Source organism: Balaenoptera acutorostrata, chromosome 1 (genome assembly GCF_949987535.1).
Source record: "Balaenoptera acutorostrata chromosome 1, mBalAcu1.1, whole genome shotgun sequence".
Classification (NCBI taxonomy): Eukaryota; Metazoa; Chordata; class Mammalia; order Artiodactyla; family Balaenopteridae; genus Balaenoptera; species Balaenoptera acutorostrata.
In genome coordinates, this window is record NC_080064.1 from 36,327,269 (window position 1) to 36,349,043 (window position 21,775).

At 40.5% G+C, this 21,775-nt stretch overlaps 2 protein-coding genes across 7 annotated transcripts in view; both read left to right on the forward strand.

The window, feature by feature from the left end:
* Positions 1-21,775, forward strand: part of ST3GAL3 (ST3 beta-galactoside alpha-2,3-sialyltransferase 3) — a 239,793-nt gene that overhangs the window by 118,050 nt on the left and 99,968 nt on the right. For all 6 annotated transcript variants that reach the window (XM_057557896.1, XM_057557910.1, XM_057557924.1 and 3 more), the window contains one exon: positions 10,962-11,004. In XM_057557896.1, coding sequence (XP_057413879.1) covers positions 10,962-11,004 — 43 coding nt within the window. The remainder of the gene's footprint in view (positions 1-10,961; positions 11,005-21,775) is intronic.
* On the forward strand, positions 4,151-4,402 carry LOC130709363 (40S ribosomal protein S27-like). The gene has a single exon (XM_057557930.1). It carries the CDS (start codon positions 4,151-4,153, stop codon positions 4,400-4,402), a length of 252 nt encoding a protein of 83 aa, XP_057413913.1.

Sequence of the window (21,775 nt, forward strand, 5' to 3'; positions counted from 1 at the left end):
AGGTGGTTGGGCTAGTGGCTGGGAGAGGCAGCAAGAGGTGGAGGAAGACAAAGAATCAGGTCTTAGGGCTTCTCACTAGATTCTCTTGGTCATTTGGTCACGTTCATTCTTCCATTCATTCAGCATATGTATGGAGCACCAACTATGCCAGACCCTGTATTAGGTGCTAGAGATACAGATACATACAATTGGGATTACTATTGTAAGCAACAGAAACTGACCCTGACTGACTTAAAAGAAAAAGAAATTTACCAGAAGGACATGGGAACCCACCGAATCAAATTAAAAGCCAAACAACCGGCCCTCAGAAAACACATTAAGGGCAGTGCCGGGAATCTAGATTGAAGCAAGTGTTCCATCTCTTCAGCATGCTGTTTTTCTCCCTGGTGTCACTCAGCTTGCAAGAGAAAGAGTCCAACCAACCTAGCTTTTGTCAAGTGTCCACACTTTGGAAAGGCACATCCCATTGATAGTCTTACCACTTGCCTGCAATGGGAGAAGGGTAGTTCCCTGAAATTCAAGGGACTTCTTTCTAAAAGAGGACAGAAACAACAGATGTGCACTACAGACTCATGAGCAAATTAGCAGAACTGCATTAAGTTCTACAAGTTTGGTGGAGAGCACAGATAAGGGGACACTTAGGCTAACAGTTTAGATCAGAGTAGGGGTTGTCATTCATCATTCATTTATCATGCCAAGCACAGTGTTAGGTGACGAAGCCTTAGAACTTTTAGTCTGTGGAGGAGAGCCACCAGTCAAATAGTCTGATAAATGTATAATTACATTTGTATAATAGAGTAATTGCTATGAGGGCAAGTAAGACACTGTGTGAAAGGAGCATGTAGGAGGGGCACAAGCCAGACAGGAGGGTCAAGGCATGCTCTTCTAAAAGAGTACATTTGAACTAGGGCCTTAAAAATGAGCAGGAATTAACCACATAAAGAGATGAGGACATGTTTCAGGCAGAAAAACTGCTTCTAAGAAAAAGGCCTATGTTGAGAGAATTCTTGGCTCATTCAAGGAACTAAGAGACTGCCAAAATGCCCAGAGCACAGTGCCCAAGGGAGAAGATAGTACAAGATGGAGCTGGAAAGGTAGGTAAAGGCCGAATCATGAAGGTCCTTATGGCACTACAAAAATGTCTATTACTTTTAGCTTTGGTGACAGCTATATCTTGAAGGATGAGTGGGAATTCACCAAGTTAACAAGGGGAGTGAGAGCATCATAGATTGAAGGAACATCATCTGCAGTAGGTCTCAGGCATGAAGGCTGCCTGGAGGGGGTGGCAGAAGATGGGGCTGGGAAGACAGGTAGAGACAGATTACGTGGTTGCTGCATAGCCTAAGCAACAGTGAAGACTCAGCAAAAGCAGTGACCATGGTAGAGGGAGGAGGATCTGTATTTAGAAATGAGAGAAATAGGGCACACCAAAAACTTCATTCTTGGGGGACTGAATGGTGATGCCGTTACCAAAGAAACAAAACAGGCTGTGGGGAGGGCAGGGAATGGGGAGAAGATAAGTCTGATTTATAGCATTTTGAGTTTGAGGTGACTGTGGGTCATTTAGGGGCCATGTGTAGGAAATAACCAATGTGAAAAGGGGTTGGGAATGATACTTTACATGAAGGGAAAAGCAGGCACGAAGGCCTGGAAGTGATAAGGTACTTTGGAGGAACATAACATAGCTCAGTCTGGCTGGAGCATAGAACATGGCAGGGGCAGGGTCGGGTGATGCAGGGAGTCAAAGAGAGAACTTAGGGTGGTCACTGTAGGCCAGATCATGAAGGCCGTTGTAAACTAAGAGACTGGCATTTATTCTGAGAACAGTAGAGGCCATTTGAATGTTTTAAGCAGAGTTATGACATAATCATATTTATCTTATAGGAAGATTGCTCTAGTTACATCATGGAGAATCCATTAGAAAGGGACAAGACAGGACGCAGGGAAACCTGGTAGGAGGCTGTTAATAGTAACTGAGGTGAAAAGTGAATCTGGCTTAATCAAGAATGGTAGAAATGGAGAAAAGTCAGTGGACTTGAGATCCATGTAGAAGACGAAATTAAAAGGACATGGTATTTAATTAAATGAAATAAGAAAGAAGCAGGGATCAAGGAGTTCTCTCAGATTTCCAGCTTGGGCAGCTGGGTGAAAAGTGTTACCATTCATTAAGGTAGGGAATACAGGAGGAGGTTGTACATGTGTAAGGGTGGTGAAAATGAACTCTGTGTGAGGCAGCCTGAGTTTCAGGTAACTATAGGATATCAAAGTGGAGATGGCAGCTGCATACACAAGTCTGGAGCTCAGGCTCTCTAGAGAGGGTTGGGCAGGAATGAGAGATTTGGTTTGGGTGCAATGGAAAGATCATTGGGCCAACTAAACTGAATAGTTAAGCACGGTGAAGTCTAGACCAGATAGACTTTTTCCCAGATAGGGAAAAAGTGAAGAAAGGAGGAGAAACAACTGAAAAATAGACAAAATATATGAAAAAAATAAAAAAAAGTTTCTTCAGACATTGAACAATAGGTAGCTCAGGACCCTGGTCTTTGAAAGAAAGGAAACAAATGAGATTTCCAGACCACAGCACAGGGAAGAAGAACCCAAGCCGAACCCAGGAGTCTTCCTAAGAGGAAACAGAGTTGAGAATTTGAGGAGACCAAGGCAGCCAGAATTCATGGGCAGAGTACCAGAGAGGAGAGAGCTGCACACAGAGAGAGCACTGGAGATCTGCTGAGGACTGCTTGGACTCCTCAGCTGATCAAAGCACGTGTGTGAGGAAACGACTGGAGACCAAGGAAAGAAGCACTGGAAAGGAGCAGGAAGAGTACTCTCTATAGCTCACACAGGGCTGGGAATAATGGGGAAATGTCATAATACGTGAGGCATCACATAGCGTACTTAGAAGGGTATTGCCTTAGCAGTGGGGCAAAATTAGTAATGGTGCAAATTAGCCCTAGACTAAAGTCCACTTTTGCCTCTAACCCCAACCCTGCAAAGCTTAAAAGCAAGCATTGAAAGGATCAAACTGTTCCTAAGTAATTAAACAGCACCTCAAAAATACTTAAGGAATGCACAAATATTCTGCATCCAACAAGGTAAAATTCACATGGCTGACATCCAGTCAAGAATGACCAGGCTGCGTTTCTATACACTAACAATGAGCTATCAGAGAGAGAAATAAAGGAAACAATTCTATTTACCATCGCATCAAAAAGAATAAAATACCTAGGAATAATGCTTGGTAAACTATAAGACACTGATGAAAGAAACTGAAGACAACACAAACAGATGGAAAGATATACCATGTTGGAAGAATTAACTGGAAGAATTAATATTATGAAAATGACCATACTACCCAAGGCAACCTACAGATTCAGTGCAATCCCTATCAAAATACCAATGGCATTTTTCACAGAACTAGAACAAATAATTGTAAAATTTGTATGGAAACATAAAAGACCCTGAATAGCCAAAACAATCTTGAGAAAGAAGAACAGAGTTGGAGAAATCACACTCTCTGATTTCAGACTATACTACAAAGCTACAGTAATCAAAACAGTATGGTCCTGGCACAAAAAGAGACACATAGATCAATGGAACAGAATAGAGAGCCCAGAAATAAACCCATGGACTTGTGGTCAATTAATCTAAAACAAAGGAGGAAAGGATATACAATGGAGAAAAGACAGTCTCTTCAAGTAAGTGGTGCTGGGAAAACTGGACAGCTACATGTAAAAGAATGAAATTAGAACATTCTCTAACACCATATACAAAAATAAACTCAAAATGAATTAAAGACTTAAATGTAAGACTGGATACTATGAAACTCCTAGAGGAAAACATAGGCAGAACACTCTTTGACATAAATTGTAGCAATATTTTTTCAATATTTGCTTTCCTCTCCTAAAGCAAAGGAAATAAAAACAAGAATAAACAAATGGGACCTAATAAAACTTAAAAGCTTTTGCACAGCAAAGGAAACCATCAACAAAATGAAAAGACAACCTACTGAATGGGAGAAAATATTTGCAAGTGATATGACCAATAAGGAATTAATATCCAGAATATATAAACAGCTCATAAAACAACATAAACAACCCAATTAAAAAATGTGCAGAAGCCTTTCCCACGGTGATGACCTCCGCACGAGAACATGCCTCTCGCAAAGGATCTCCTTCATCCCTCTCCAGAAGAGAAGAGGACACACAAGAAGAAGCACCTGGTGCAGAGCCCCAATTCCTATTTCATGGATTTGAAATGCCCAGGATGCTATAAAATCACCACCATCTTTAGCCATGCACAAACAGTAGTTTTGTGTGTTGGCTGCTCTACCATCCTCTGCCAGCCTACAGGAGGAAAAGCAAGGCTTACAGAAGGATGCTCCTTCAGATGGAAGCAGCACTAAAAGCCCCTGGAATCAAGATGAATAGGAAACCATCCCAATAAACACATTTTGGATTTTAAAAAAAATGCGCAGAAGACCTAAATAGACATTTTTCCAAAGAGGAAGTGCAGATGGTCAACAGGCATGTGAAAAGAGGTTCAGCCTCATTAATTATTAGGGAAATGCAAATCAAAACCACAGTGAGGTATCACCTCACATTGGTAAGAATGGCTATCATCAAAAAGTCTACAAATAATAAATGCTGGGGAAGGTGTGGAGAAAAGGGAAGCCCCCTACACTATTGGTGGGAATGTAAATTGATACAGCCACTATGGAAAACAGTATGGAGGTTCCTTAAAAAACTAAAAATAGAGTTACCGTATGATCCAGTGATCTCACTCCTGGACATATATCTGGACAAAATTATAATTGGAAAAGATACATGCACCCCAAGGTTCATTGCAGTAGCCAAGACATGGAAGCAACCTAAATGTCCATTGACAGATGAATGGATAAAAAAAAATTTGGTACATATATACAATGGAATATTACTCAGCCATAAAAAATAATGAAATAATGCCATTTGCAGCAATATGGATGGACCTAAAGATTATCATACTAAGTGAAGTAAGCCAGACAGAGAAAGACAAATATCATATGATAATGCCAAAATGTGGAATCTAAAAAAAAAGATACAAATGTACATATTACAAAACAGAAATAGACCCACAGACATAGAAAGCAAACTTATAGTTACCAAAGGGGAAGGAGGGGGGGGATAAATTAGGAGTTTGGGATTAACATATACACACTACTGTATGTAAAATAGCTAACCAACAAGGACCTACAGGGAACTATACTCAATATTTTGTAATAATATATAAAGGAAAAAAATCTGAAAAAGAATATATATGTATAACTGAATCACTGTGCTATACACCTGAAACTAACACAATATTGTAAATCAACTATACTTCAATTAAAACAAAAAAAGAATGAAATTTTGCCATTTGCAACAACATGGTTGCACTTGGAGGGTATTATGCGACGTGAAATAAGTCAGACAGAAAAAGACAAATACTGTATGATATCACTTATATGTGGAATCTAAAAAACAGAGCAAAGTAGTGAATATAACAAAAAAGAAACAGACTCACAGATATAGAGAACAAACTAGCGGTTTCCAGAGGGAAGAGGGAAAGGGGGCAGGGCAATATAGGGGTAGGGGATTAAGAGATACAAACTATTAGGTATAAAGTAAGCTACAACGATATTATTGTACAGCACAGGGAATTTCGCCAGTATTTTATAATAGCTATAAATGAAATATAACCTTTAAAAATTGTGAATCACTATATGGTATTATATTGTATATAATATTGTACATCAACTATACTTCAATTAAAAAAAAAAAAAAAAGAATGACCAGGTAGTTCAGAAAAGCTTGAAAATACAACCCATATGAGGAGAAAAATCAGTTGATAGAAACAGGCGTAGAGATAACACAAATGATAGAATTAGTAGGCAAAGATGTTAAAACATATTTCATATCTTCAAGGAGGTAGAAGAAAGCATGAGAATATTAAGGGAAGGCATGTAAGATATAAAAAAGAATCTTAGATATGAAAAATAGTGTTTGAGAAGAAAAATATACTCAATGTATAAATGACAGATTAGACACTGCAGAAGAAAAAGTAGTGAACTATAAGATATATCAATAGAAACCATCTAAAAATTACTGGAAACAAATGAACAGAGTGTCAGTGAGTGGTGGGATGTCAAGCAACCTGATACATGTGTAACTGGAGCCCCCGGAAGAGAGGGGAGGGCAGAAAAATTTTTGAGGAAATAATGGCCAAGATATTTTCAAGTTTGATTAAAACTATAAACCCACAGATCCCAGAATCTCAGTGAACCCCAAACACAAGAAAAATGGTGAAAGCTATACCACAGCACATCATAATCACTCACTTCTCACTACCCACAGGTGCTTGGCATTTGAGAGAAAAAGCAGCCTCCTATTGAGAGCCACAGGAAAAGCCAGGTCTTGCAGGGCAGAGTCAGGCTTCAGGCTTCAGGTCTGCCAGGAGGTAGAGGGAAGTAAGCCAGGTAGTTGGCATATGGGGTCCAGAGGGCATTATGAGAACGATTTAAAGAGGAGATTGGCCAAGGAAGAAAAAACCCACAGCAGAATGGACGAGGACAAGAGAAAAAAAGTCTGTGGCCCATTTTAACAGTGGGTATACCTATTATACCTGGGAGATTGGGCTAGCTTTAAGTTTTCCAAGGACTTCTTGCTGTTCCCAGGAGCTTTTATTTGTTCAGGACAACACATTCCTCCTTCTGGTAAATGCCTTCTAACCAGGTGTGTCATGTCAGAATCATAACTTTTTACAAACCCCATCTTCTTGATCACTGTGATTCAGACAGTGGGTGAGGAGCTGAAGCAAGCTAGACCACTTGTAGCCCTTCCCTGGGAGTTTTGCCATTAGGAACAGAGATGCCGGGTCTCATGCCCTTTTCAGTGGCAGAACTGAAGATATGGCCTGCGAATTGCTACTGGCCATGTGTCCTGACTTAGGAAGAAAGCTAGTTGGGGAGAGTAAAGCTAACTGAGGGAGGCCTGCTGGCATTCCAGTCACTTTCAGTCATCTCTGAAGCCCTCTGCACCCTGGCCCTTCCCATGCTTTGGTTATGTGAACCGCTGAATCACCGTATTTGCCTAAGTTAGTGCAACCAGTATGTTGAACATGCAGGAAACATCAGGGGATAATCACAGCCACTTTCATTGGTGTCTCTCTGTCCCCATAAGATGTTTTCAGTGTGGGAGGTCCAGAGAACTTTTTGGTACCTCTGAGGTAATAGAAATCCCATGGTGACATTGAATCACCAGTTCCAAAATTAGTGTCCTGCCTTACGGCAATAGTCATAGCTTTCAGTTCGTTCAGAGCTGTAGTGACTTCCCCTCCCTGCACAGGGCTTAGAACCAGCGGTGCTGACCCAGGGAGGGGATGTGCCCTGCTTGTCCTCCTCCTTCCACTCGTCCCCCAGTTGCTGGCTGCGATTTTGGACCTCTCTGGAGTTGGTGGGGAAGGGAGAGAGAATGAGCAGAGAAGACACAAGATAGTGTCAGCACTCCCTGAACTGGCAAGTGTGTAAAGCTGACCCTTGTGGGGTTCTCTTGTAGACATTTTGGAGACCCCTCCATCTGGGGACCTCTCCTCTGTAGGTCTCCTGATATGGGCAATGTACTCACCAAAGCCTTGTCACTCACTCCTTCTGTAGCTCCTGGGACTCCCGGTGTCTGCTCTTGCTTCTATCTGCTGAGGACCCTTCAGCCTGCTGGACATATCTTTAGGAAAGGACCTAAAACAACCCAAACTAGCTTACTCATGCATCATTTTCTGCGACAAATTCTGGGAGTGCAGACCAGTTCCCATGCAGCTCTATCCTTTGCAGCCAGTGCATCTTGTGTCCTTTATGTTTCTCAGGTAGAATTTAGACACCTGGCAGTCCACTGTATTCCCCATTCTTTAAGAGTCATATGTTAAGCTTTTCTCACCAGGCTTGAGTAAGAGCCAAGTACTACCCATTTTGCCCCTGCAGGAAGGTGGAGATCATAACACTGCTGTCTCCAAAGAAATTCTTCAAGTCCTCTCTCCCTTAATGTCTCACAACCAGTTACTTTTATATTTGATGTTGGGAGAGCTTTTAGAATGATGTAACAAGTTTTCAGATATTTCCTTGGAAAATCTGCATCCTAGTCTAGCACCTCACTTGAGTGTCCGAAACTTATCATCCTAGAGGCTTGGCTGAAACTATCTTAGCATCTTAGCATCCTGTTGGATTTATGACCACTGTAACCAAATAATCCTGATAAAAACAGTTAACAAATATTTATCAAGTATGCAGCCACAAAAGAAAAACGCCTCCAGCCCTCTGCCAGTGTAGGACAGAGTTTACAAACTGTTAGCCTGCTGCCTGAATCCTGTCCATGGACATACTTTGGTTGATCCTCATAATCTTTAATTTTTTCTTGAATCTATTGCCAGTATTTACAGATTGAGAAATTTTAACCTCTGGATTTTAAGATCCAGATTCCTGGCTTTAAAGAAACAGGAGATGTGGCAACGCTGGGCCTGCACTGCTGCCTGGCATAGTTAGCTGGAGGTGGTGGGGGCTGCCCCCTTTGACAGGAGGGACTCCATTCCCTCTTGGCTCTGTGACCTGAAGCCAATGTCAGTTGCCATTTATCATCATTGGGCTCATGCAGTTACCTTTTCTTAAATTAAGGACTAAAGTGAAATATTTCTGGTACTCGTGTTTCTTAACAAAAGAGAAAAAACAAGATAGTCCAAAAGAGCCATGGAAGGGAGAGACATAATTTATTTAGAGATGCAAAGTATTCTTACGTGTTTAATGTGCAGTTAGTGTGTGTGTGTATGTGTGTGTGTAAAAGACAACTTAAGGTGCCATTGGAAAGTAACCCATAAATATAATCATGGTTACTATACAAAAATATGTGGTGAGAAAAAGACATTTCAACAGGATTTGTTTTTAGTGCAACTAAAATAAGTTGTGTGATTTGCTGCCGGAGGGCATTACATTCTCCCACTTCCCTGGCTTATGTTATGTTCTTACTTGGCCCCTGATGTTTCAGTTTGCAGCAGGGGGAAAACATTCTCTGGCCTCTCTGGAGGGAATCAGCCAAAATGTGGATTCATTGTATGTCCAAGGGGGTCTTAGCTCAGATCTGAGAAGGAGTAACAGGATAGTTTCCCCAAGGTTATGGCCACTTGGAGAAAAAGCAACAGGTGTTGGCAAGTTAATGAGGTTTTCTTTTTCATGGAATGATAAAATAGGATTGTTGAAAGAGTATTCAACTTTGAAACTAACTCTTTTGGCAAATTTTGTTTTCAGTTTATTTTTTAAATTGAAACCTTATTGATTTTTGTAAGTTCCTGTTAAGCAAAGTCTCTTATCCATTTATCTGAATTAGAGCAAAACCAGAATTATTTTGAGGAAAGGCGTTCACTTGCCCAAGTATATACTCTTAGGAGGCAAGCCTTCTGTTGAGTTGTGTGTTGGAGTTGTTATAGCTTCAGTTTTAAGAAGAGGAATTATTCTCTCCCTGCAGCTCTGCTGCTTATGAAAGTGCACAGTCTGGCCTTAATTGGCCTTGCAGAGTGGCTCCTGCGAGGTTCTTGTCAGTGTGTGTAATCTCCCTCTTTTTGCCATTCATTGTTTATTAAAGACTGAGTTCTTTGAAAGCTGTGCTGCATGGCCTTTTCCAAACAGTTGTTTGGTCTTGGTATTCTGTTTTACCCTCAGATTAAGCGAGGCCAACTGAGAACTACATTCCTAGACCACCTTATTTTGACGTAGCTACTTTACACACACACACACACACACACACACACACACACACACACACACACATTCTTTGCAATCATTGAATAAAGCTATATGAAACAATCTTATGACACTTCCTAACATTTCTTTATACAAATATTTTTGAGGACACAGAGGAAACTTCCCTAAACTCTTAGTTATCAGGAAGAGCTGGGGGTTGGGGAGGGGGGAGTGGGATGAATTGGGAGATTGGGATTGACATGTATACACTAATATGTATAAAATAGATAACTAGTAAGAACCTGCTGTATAAAAAAGTAAAATAAAATTGCAAATCAAAAAAAAAAGGAAGAGCTGGGATTCTCCTGGTTTATTTTATGGACACTGTAAACCATTAAAACAGTGCTTTGCGTTTAGTTTTAGCTGTGAGAAATCTTGGGGATATATCTATAATCCTCTTCCAGCAAGCACATAAAACCTTAGGACAACCACTTTTGGTATTCTTATCCTGGCTGCTTTTTATTATTTTTCCTATGCTGATTTCCACTTTGCCTACAAGATTTTTAAAAAGATTTCTTCTTTTTAAAAATCTTATACTTCAGACAATTTTGTAAAATTGCTTCAACTTTGTTTTAGAATGAGGCAGGATATAGAGAAATTAAGTACAATATCAATGATTAATCATTTGTTGCAAACATATTACCAATTTGTTTTTAGATTTCATTTTAAATTTCCTGTCCTTTATGAAATCAGGTCTTTCACTTCTTTGTGATTGTCATGAAGAGGATCATTGCCATGGATTTGAGCACCCCTTGGCTACCATATTTTTACCCCATAGTTAGCATGACTGATTCAGCATAAATCTTAGAGTTTATAGCTTAGAGGAAGCAGAGGTTGCTTCTGACCCTCTTACTTCTCCAAGGGTCCCATTTTGTGGCTTACTAAATTTCAGTTTCAAGTACCACATTTGAACAGGAGGACAGTTATATGTCAGCATAGGAGTGGTTGGCCTATAAGGCCTGGGAAATACCTGGCATTGAACCTGGTCCTTCACAAGACAGGTGTTCAGCAAGAGTTTGGTGACTTAAATTTACTTGCGGCTTATGTGTTTGGATCTGGAAGCAGTTGCCCACCCTTGTGGTCTGGGTCTGGGTTGGGGAGTGTAATCTGCTAGTGTCAACAGTGGCTTGACATCAGTGACATTTTCTGCTTTGCTTTTCTTTTTCAGAATATGATCGGTTGGGCTTCCTCCTGAAGTTGGACTCTAAACTGTGAGTAGAATGAGACAATTCCTTGACTCTGTTGTAGAGAGGTCTGAGAGCTGGGGGGCAACCTCGAAGGGCCAGCTCTCATCAGACCTGTGGTTGTTGGCGGTTCCCTGGGGCCTCTGTCCTCAGTCTGTCAGCTGAAGCTTAGAGCACGTTACAGTCTGCAGGGGCCTGGAGAGGATGAGATTGTGGGTGCAAACATAAGGCCTTAGATTTGGCTGGCACAGGAAGCTCGTTACAGAAGGAGCTCCCGCCAGGAGTTTGAAGGACGAGGAGGAAAGGCTTCTGCTGCAGAGTGGAGGATGATCAAGTCACAGCAGGAGGCATTGCAAAGCCTTTCAAAGATGCTCTGCAGCCAGGCATGCAAAACGTTCTGTGCTCAGGCTTCCTCCATGCTTTAACTCCTGTCTCTCTCCCACAGGTCGATCCTCCCTTTCCCTCTACTCTTCCATATGTTTTTTATCTGTGTCTGAAATCCCCTTTGCTTGTCCACTAGGAAAACTTAAAGTCCACCTCCTTCCTATACAGACTTATTTATCTCTTCCTCTGCTTCCTGTGAATTTTCTGCCTCTGACACCCATTATCTCATTATACTATAATTAACTGTGTAATAGTTATTAATTTATTAAGAGCACAGGCTCGGAACCAGGCCATGCTTGGTTCAAATCCCGGATTGCCATTTACTTTCTTTGTGATTTGGGGCAGACCACTTAACCACTCTGAACCTCAGTTTCACCTATAACATGAGGACATCAATATACCTACCTCACAGGGTCATTGTAAGGATTGAATTGAAATGGTGAATTTACAGGGACTTTCAAATAGGTATCTAATTCTTTCAGAATCCTTCCCTGTCCTGGCCCTCTTGGTCTCCCTGGCACCTAGGCAGCGCTGCCACATGTTTGTTAGGTGCTCAGTAAACACTGAACACATGGCTGCATGGCTGGCTGCTTGGCTGCACGGATGACAGGTGGATGCCTGTGTGCTTCCCTCGTTAGACTGGGCTGCCTGGAGATTGGGCTCTATCCACTCTGCGTTCGTGCCCTGCACAGGACTCCTCACGTGGTGGATGTGCAGGAAATGGTTGCAGAGCTGCCTGTGGCTCCTTTCTGTGGTTAGTCATCGTTGTACACCACTGCCCCTGTCCTGTACCAGACAGACGTGAAAGATCAGAATTGTGTCTCTTTCTTTCCTCTCTTGCATGAGGCCTTGACCACAGCTGCTTCTGATAGTGATGGCTACACCTACATACAAGGCATCAAACCCAGGGTTATTTGGCTTTCCCGCTGAATTGTCTGGCATCTAGCCCCGTTTCCTGGCAACTGGCTTCTTGGCTCTGGTGCCTCATACTATGAGTTCAGGTGTTGTAATTCTCCCAGCTTTTATACATCATGGAGGCAGCCATGAGGGAAGAACAGTCTCTTCTATATACCAAGGTAGTATAGAGATGTCAGTCACATGTTAACATCTAGGGAATGGGGCTTGATTATGCTGGAAATCCACAGGCTTCTTCCTTAGAAAATTCTTGATTTAGTGCTCTGGACAAAAAACAAATCAAGCATAAGCTATAAGCAAGTGAAATGCCTCCAGAACGGAAGAGATGTAGTAATTTACCAGCTGAATCACATTGATGAACAAAAGACATGTTATCCAGGACACGTTAACTATACTATTTAAACTGTCTTCAGCAGTGTAAGGAGGGGAATTAAGAGGACACTCCTGCCCCACTGACCTGACAGCTGGGTGGTACATAGTAAGCTGTTGTATAGCTTTCTTCTGTGTACCAGATCAGTTCCGTAAAACATTTGAGTCAACTTTGTCTTTAGGCTGGGGAACTGGCTTGGCTTCGTTATATTTAACTCACAATTTAAGGTATAAGCTAGAACTTTCCTGCCTCTTACTGCAAGAACTTTTCTAATCCAGTGCTATCTTCAGAGCAAAGCACAGATACATAGGAAATGTTTTTACCTGCTTCCAGGGAGAAGTTTCCAAGTTAAGGATCCTGGTTTTTGGAGGTAATTCCTTAGCAATATTCAGATCTCCCCTTATGAAGTCTTTCTCTGCTGTGTTGTGTTCTATTTCCAATGTATAGGAAAGGACCTGAACTTGGATCAGAACTGGATTTGAATTCTGCCCCTTCTGCTTAGAATTACATGACCTTAGATAATTCATTTTGGCTCTCCGAATCACAATTTTCCTTTATGAAAAACAGATAATAATACCAATTTCCTAAGGTTTTTATGAAGAATAAAAGAAAGCATTCTATGAGTAAATATACAAATGTAGGAATTTCTTTTTGTTTATCTTGATTGGATTCATTTAGCTTCTATAGTACATGAATTCACATGTTCTGGAAAATTTTTAGCCATTATCTCTTTAAATTTTGCCTCTGCCCCATTCTGTCTCTACTCCTCCTCTGAAACTCTGATTAAGTGTAAGACCAAAAAAAAAAGTGTAAGACCTTCTCATTCTAGCCTCCAGGTCTACTAACTTCCACATTTTCCATTTTTGATCCTTTCTGCATTGAACTGGAACCCCAAAGGACTCAACTTAAGGATAAACTAGAACTACACCTGTACCTCTAAATTAGGACTGCAGGAAAGATTACCAGAGGTCTGAGCAGATCAGGGCAATAAGTCAATAAAAAAGAAATGCTTGATACTCACAGCCAGGGCTCTCATCACTCAGGTGATCCACGGACTTCAAGCTGTGAACTCCGTCTAAGGTCTTCCAGACTGGCAGTGCCTCCATGCTCCTGGCAGAAGCAATTGCAGTCCCTCTCTGGAGGAAGACATGAATTCCTCACAGATAACTTTTCAAGGAAATGAATAGCTCACAGAAAAAATTACTAAGCACATAAGGAAACAAGACTCCATTAGAGAGAACCATGAAGAACAACAGACAACAGAGGGGGACCCACAAAGACTTCTGAAATTGGAATTACCAGACACAGTTTATAAAGCAATTAGATAGATTGGTTCAAGATGGCAGAGTAGAAGGACGTGCTCTCACTCCCTCTTGCGAGAGCACCAGAATCACAACTAACTGCTGAACAATCATCGACAGGGAGATACTGGAACTCACCATAAAAGATAGCCCACATCCAAAGACAAAGGAGAAGCCACAATGAGACGGTAGGAGGGGCACAATCACAATAAAGTCAAATCCCATAACTGCTGGGTGGGTGACTCACAAACTGGAGAACACTTATACCACAGAAGTCCACCCACTGGAGTGAAGGTTCTGAGCCCCACGTCAGGCATCCGAACCTGGGGTCCGGCAACGGGAGGAGGAATTCCTAGAGAATCAGACTTTGAAGGCTAGCGAGATTTGATTGCAGGACTTGGACAGCACTGGGGGAAATGGAGACTCCACTCTTGGAGGGCACACACAAAGTAGTGTGCACATCAGGACCCAGGGGAAGGAGCGGTGACCCCATAGGAGACTGAACCAGACCTACCTGCTGGTGTTGAAGGGTCTGCTGCAGAGGTGGGGGCTGGCTTGGCTCACCATGGGGACAAGGACATTGGCAGCAGAAGTTCACAGAAGTACTCTTTGGCGTGAGCCCTCCCAGAGTCCGCCATTAACCCCACCAAAGAGCCCGGGTAGACTCCAGTGTTGGGTCGCCTCAGGCCAAACAACCAACAGGGAGAGAACCCAGCTCCACCCATCAGCAGACAAGCAGATGAAAGTTTTACTGAGCTCAGCCCAGCAGAGCAACAGCCAGCTCTACCCATGGCCAGTACCCCACATCAGGAAACTTGCACAAGCCTCTTAGATAGGCTCATCAACCAGAGGGCAGACAGCAGAAACAAGAAGAACTACAATCCTGCAGCTGTGGAACAAAAACCACATTCACAGAAAGATAGACAAGATGAAAAGGCAGAGGACTATGTACCAGACAAGGAAACAAGATAAAACCCCAGAAAAACAACTGAATGAAGTGGAGATAGGCAACCTTCCAGAAAAAGAATTCAGAATAATGATAGTGAAGAACATCCAGGACCTCAGAAAAAGAATGGAGGCAAAGATTGAGAAGATGCAAGAAATGTTTAACAAAGATGTAGAAGAATTAAAGAACAAACAAACAGAGATGAACAATACAATAACTGAAATGAAAACTACACTAGAAGGAATCAATAGCAGAATAACTGAGGCAGAAGAACCGATAAGTGACCTGGAAGACAGAATGGTGGAATTCACTGCTGTGGAACAGAGTAAAGAAAAAAGAATGAAAAGAAATGAAAACAGCCTAAGAGACCTCTGGGACAACATTAAATGCAGCAACATTTGCATTATAGGGGTCCCAGAAGGAGAAGAGAGAGAGAAAGGACCCGAGAAAATATTTGAAGGGATTATAGTTGAAAACTTCCCTAACATGGGAAAGGAAATAGCCACCCAAGTCCAAGAAGTGCAGAGAGTCCCATAGAGGATAAACCCAAGGAGAAACATGCCGAGATGCACAGTAATCAAATTGGCAAAAATTAAAGACAAAGAAAAATTATTGAAAGCAGCAAGGGAAAAACGACAAATAACATACAAGGGAACTCCCATAAGGTTAACACCTGATTTTTCAGCAGACACTCTGCAAGCCAGAAGGGAGTGGCATGACATATTTAAAGTGATGAAAGGGAAGAAACTACAACCAAGATTACTCTACCTGGCAAGGATCTCATTCAGATTCGATGGAGAAATCAAAAGCTTTACAGACAAGCAAAAGCTAAGAGATTTCAGCACCACGAAACCAGGTCTACAACAAATGCTAAAGGAACTTCCCTAAGTGGGAAACACAAGAGAAGAAAAGGACCTACAAAAAGAAACCCAAAACAATTAAGAAAATGGTCATAGGAACATACATATCTATAATTACCTTAAACATGAAAGGATTGAATGCTCCAACCAAAAGACACAGGCTTGTTGAATGGATACAAAAACAAGACCTATCGATATGCTGTCTACAAGAGACCCACTTCAGATCTAGGGACACATACAGACTGAAAGTGAGGGGATGGAAAAAGATATTCCATTCAAATGGAAATCGAAAGAAAGGTGGAGTAACCATACTCATATCAGATAAAATAGACTTTCAAATAAAGAATGTTACAAGAGACAAGGAAGGACACTACATAATGATCAAGGGATCAATCCAAGAAGAAGATATAACAATTAAATATGCACCCAACATAGGAGCACGTCAATACATAAGGCTACTGCTAACAGCTATAAGAGAGGAAATTGACAGTAACACAATAATAGTGGGGGACTTTAACACCTCACTTACACCAATGGACAGATCATCCAAACAGAAAATTAATAAGGAAACACAAGCTTTAGATGGCACAATAGACCAGATAGATTTAATTGACATTTATAGGACATTCCATCCAAAAACAGCAGATTACACTTTCTTCTCAAGTGTGCACGGAACATTCTCCAGGATAGATCACATCTTGGGTCACAAATTAAGCCTCAATAAACTTAAGAAAATTGAAATCATATCAAGCATCTTTTCTGACCACAACGCTATAAGATTAGAAATCAATTACGAGGAAAAAACGTAGAAAACACAAACACTTGGAGGCTAAACAGTACGTTACTAAATACCCAAGAGATCACTGAAGAAATCAAAGAGAAAATCAAAAAATACCTAGAGACAAATGACGATGAAAACATGACAATCCAAAACGTATGCGATGCAGCTAAAGCAGTTCTAAGAGGGAAGTTTATAACAGTACATTCCTACCTCAAGAAACAAGAAAAATCTCAAACAATCTAACCTTACACCTAAAACAGCTAGAGAAAGAAGAACCAACAGGACCCAAAGTTAGTAGAAGGAAAGAAATCATAAAGATCAGAGCAGAAATAAATGAAATAGAAACAAAGAAAACAATAGCAAAGATCAATAAAACTAAAAGCTGGTTCTTTGAGATGATAAACAAAATTGATAAACCATTAGCCAGACTCATCAAGAAAAAGAGGGAGAGGACTCAAAGCAAGAAAATTCGAAATGAAAAAGGAGAAGTTACAACGGACACCGCCGAAATACAAAGCATCCTAAGAGACTACTACAAGCAACTCTATGCCAATAAAACGGACAACCTGGAAGAAATGGACAAATTCTTAGAAAGGTATAACCTTCCAAGACTGAACCAGGAGAAACAGAAAATATGAACAGACCAATCACAAGTAATGAAATTGAAACTGTGATTAAAAATCTTCCAACAGGGGCTTCCCTGGTGGCACAGTGGTTGAGAATATGCCTGCCATTGCAGGGGAAACGGGTTTGAGCCCTGGTCTGGGAAGATCCCACATGCCGCAGAACAACTAGGCCTGTGAGCCACAATTACTGAGCCTGCGCGTCTAGAGCCTGTGCTCTGCAACTAGAGAGGCCGTGATAATGAGAGGCCTGCACACCGCGATGAAGAGTGGCCCCCACTTACCGCAACTAGAGGAAGCCCTTGCACAGAAACGAAGACCCAACACAGCCATAAATAAATAAATAAATAAATAAATAAATAAATAAATAAACAAACCCAAAGTTAAAAAAAAAAAAAGATGTAACACTCAAGATTTAAAAAGAAAAAAAAAATCTTCCAACAAAGAAAAGTCCAGGACCAGATGGCTTCACAGGTGAATTCTATCAAACATTTAGAGAAGAGCTAACACCCATCATTCTCAAATTCATCCAAAAAAATTGCAGAGGAAGGAACACTCCCAAACTCATTCTACAAGGCCACCCTCACCCTGATACCAAAACCAGACAAAGATACTACAAAAAAAGAAAATTACAGACCGATATCACTGATGAATATAGATGCAAAAATCCTCAACAAAATACTAGCAAACAGAATCCAACAACACATTAAAAGGATCATACAACATGATCAAGTGGGATTCATCCCAGGGATGCAAGGATTCTTCAATATATGCAAATCAATCAATGTGATACACCATATTAACAAATTGAAGAATAAAAATCATATGATCATCTCAATAGATGCAGAAAAAGCTTTTGACAAAATTCAACACCCATTTATGATAAAAAATCTCTGGAAAGTGGGCATAGAGGGAACCTACCTCAACATAATAAAGGCCATATACGACAGACAAACCCACAGCAAACATCATTCTCAGTGGTGAAAAACTGAAAGCATTTCCTCTAAGATCAGGAACAAGACAAGGATGTCCACTCTCGCTGCTGTTATTCAACATAGTTTTGGAAGTCCTAGCCACAGCAATCAGAGAAGAAAAAGAAATAAAAGGAATCCAAATTGGAAAAGAAGAAGTAAAACTGTCACTGTTTGCAGGTGACATGATATTATACATAGAGAATCCTAAAGGTGCCACCAGAAAACTACTAGAGCTAATCAATGAATTTGGTAAAGTTGCCAGATACAAAATTAATGCACAGAAATCTCTTGCATTCCTGTGTGCTAATGATGAAAAATCTGAAAGAGACATTAAGGAAACACTCCCATTTACCACTGCAACAAAAAGAATAAAATACCTAGGAATAAACCTACCTAGGGAAACAAAAGAGCTGTAGTCAGAAAACTGTAAGACACTGATGAAAGAAATTAAAGATGATACCAACAGATGGAGAGATATACCATGTTCTTGGATTGGAAGAATCAATATTGTGAAAATGACTCTACTACCCAAAGCAATCTACAGATTCAATGCAATCCCTATCAAATTACCAATGGCATTTTTTACAGAACTAGAACAAATAGTCTTAAAATTTGTATGGAGACACAAAAGACCCCGAATAGCCAAAGCAGTCCTGAGGGAAAAAAACGGAGCTGGAGGAATCAGACTCCCTGACTTCAGACTATACTACAAAGCTACAGTCATCAAGACAATATGGTACTGGCACAAAAACAGAAATATAGCTCAATGGAACAGGATAGAAAGCCCAGAGATAAACCCACACATGTATGGTCAACTAATCTATGACAAAGGGGGCAAGGATATACAATGGAGAAAAGACTGTCTCTTCAAGAAGTGGTGCTGGGAAAACTGGACAGCTACATGTAAAAGAATGAAATTAGGACACTCCCTAACACCATACACAAAAATAAACTCAAAATGGATTAGAGACCTAAATGTAAGACCGGACACTATAAAACTCTTAGAGGAAAACATAGGAAGAGCACTCTTTGACATAAATCACAGCAAGATCTTTTTTGATCCACCTCCTAGAGTAATGGCAATAAAAACAAAAATAAACAAATGGGACCTAACGAAGCTTAAAAGCTTTTGCAAAGCAAAGGAAACTACAAACAAGATGAAAAGACAGCCCTCATAATGAGAGAAGATATTTTCAAATGAATCAACGGACAAAGAATTAATCTCCAAAATATATAAACAGCTCACGCAGCTCAATATTAAAAAGGCAAACAACCCAATCCAAAAATGGGCAGAAGACCTAAATAGACATTTCTCCAAAGAAGACATAAAGATGGCCAAGAAGCACATGAAAAACTGCTCAACATCAATAATTTTTAGAGAGATGCAAATCAAAACTACAGTGAGGCATCACCTCACACCAGTTAAATGGGCATCATCAGAAAATCTACAAACAACAAATGCTAGAGAGGGTGTGGAGAAAAGGGAACCCTCTTGCACTGTTGGTGGGAATGTAAATTGATACAGCCACTATGGGGAACAGTGTGGAGGTTCCTTAAAACCTAAAAATAGAATTACCATATGACCCAGCAATCCCACTACTGGGCATATACCCAGAGAGAACCATAAATCAAAAAGACACATGCGGTCCGCCACAGCAACAGTCAGCTCTACCCACCACCAGAGCCTCCCATCAAGCCTCTTAGATAGCCTCAACCACCAGAGGACAGACAGCAGAAGCAAAAAAAACTACAGTCCTGCAGCCTGTGGACCAAAACCCACAGTTACAGAAAGATAGACAAGATGAAAAGGCAGAGGGCTATATATCAGATGAAGGAACAAGAAAAAACCCCAGAAAAACAACTAAATGAAGTGGAGATAGGCAACCTTCCAGAAAAAGAATTCAGAATAATGATAGTGAAGATGATCCAGGACCTCGGAATAAGAATGGAGGCAAAGATTGAGAAGATGCAAGAAATGATTAACAAAGACCTAGAAGAATTAAAGAACAAACAAACAGAGATGACCAATACAATAACTGAAATGAAAACTACACTAGAAGGAATCAATAGCAGAATAACTGAGGCAGAAGAACGGATAAGTGACCTGGAAGACAGAATGGTGGAATTCACTGCTGCGGAACAGAATAAAGAAAAAAGATTGAGAAGAAATGAAGACAGCCTAAGAGACCTCTGGGACAATATTAAATGCAACAACATTCGCATTATAGGGGTCCCAGAAGGAGAAGAGAGAGAGAAAGGGCCAGAGAAAATATTTGAAGGGATTATAGTTGAAAACTTCCCTAACATGGGAAAAGAAATAGCCACCCAAGTCCAGGAAGCGCAGAGAGTCCCATACAGGATAAACCCAAGGAGAAAAACGCCGAGACACATAGTAGTCAAACTGGCAAAAATTAAAGACAAAGAAAAATTATTGAAAGCAGCAAGGGAAAAACGACAAATAACATACAAGGGAACTCCCATAAGGTTAACAGCTGATTTCTCAGCAGAAACTCTACAAGCCAGAAGGGAGTGGCATGATATACTTAAAGTGATGAAAGGGAAGAACCTACCACCAAGATTACTCTGCCTGGCAAGGATCTCATTCAGATTTGATGGAGAAATCAAAAGCTTTACAGACAAGCAAAAGCTAAGAGAATTCAGCACCACCAAACCAGCTCTACAACAAATGCTAAAGGAAATTCTCTAAGAAGGACACACAAGAGAAGAAAAGGACCTACAAAAAGAAACCCAAAACAATTAAGAAAATGGTCATAGGAACATACATATTGATAATTACCTTAAACGTGAATGGATTAAATGCTCCAACCAAAAGACACAGGCTTGCTGAATGGATACAAAAACAAGACCCATATATATGCTGTCTACAAGAGACCCACTTTAGACCTAGGGACACATCCAGACTGAAAGTGAGGGGATGGAAAAAGATATTCCATGCAAATGGAAATCAAAAGAAAGCTGGAGTAGCTATACTCATATCAGATAAAATAGACTTTAAAGTAAAGAATGTTACAAGAGACAAGGAAGGACACTACATAATGATCAAGGGATCAATCCAAGAAGAAGATATAACAATTATAAATATATATGCACCCAACATAGGAGCACCTCAATACATAAGGCAACTGCTAACAGCCATAAAAGAGGAAATTGACAGTAACACAATAATATTGGGGGACTTTAACACCTCACTTACACCAATGGACAGATCATCCAAAATGAAAATAAATAAGGAAACAGAAGCTTTAAATGACACAATAGACCAGATAGATTTAATTGATATTTATAGGACATTCCATCCAAAAACAGCAGATTACACGTTCTTCTCAAGTGCGCACAGAATATTCTCCAGGATAGATCACATCTTGGGTCACAAATCAAGCCTCAGTAAATTTAAGAAAATTGAAATCATATCAAGCATCTTTTCTGACCACAATGCTATGAGATTAGAAATGAATTACAGGGGAAAAAACGTAAAAAAGACAAACACATGGAGGCTAAAGAATACGTTACTAAATAACCAAGAGATCACTGAAGAAATCAAAGAGGTAATCAAAAAATACCTAGAGACAAATGACAATGAAAACACGATGGCCCAAAACCTATGGGATGCAGCAAAAGCAGTT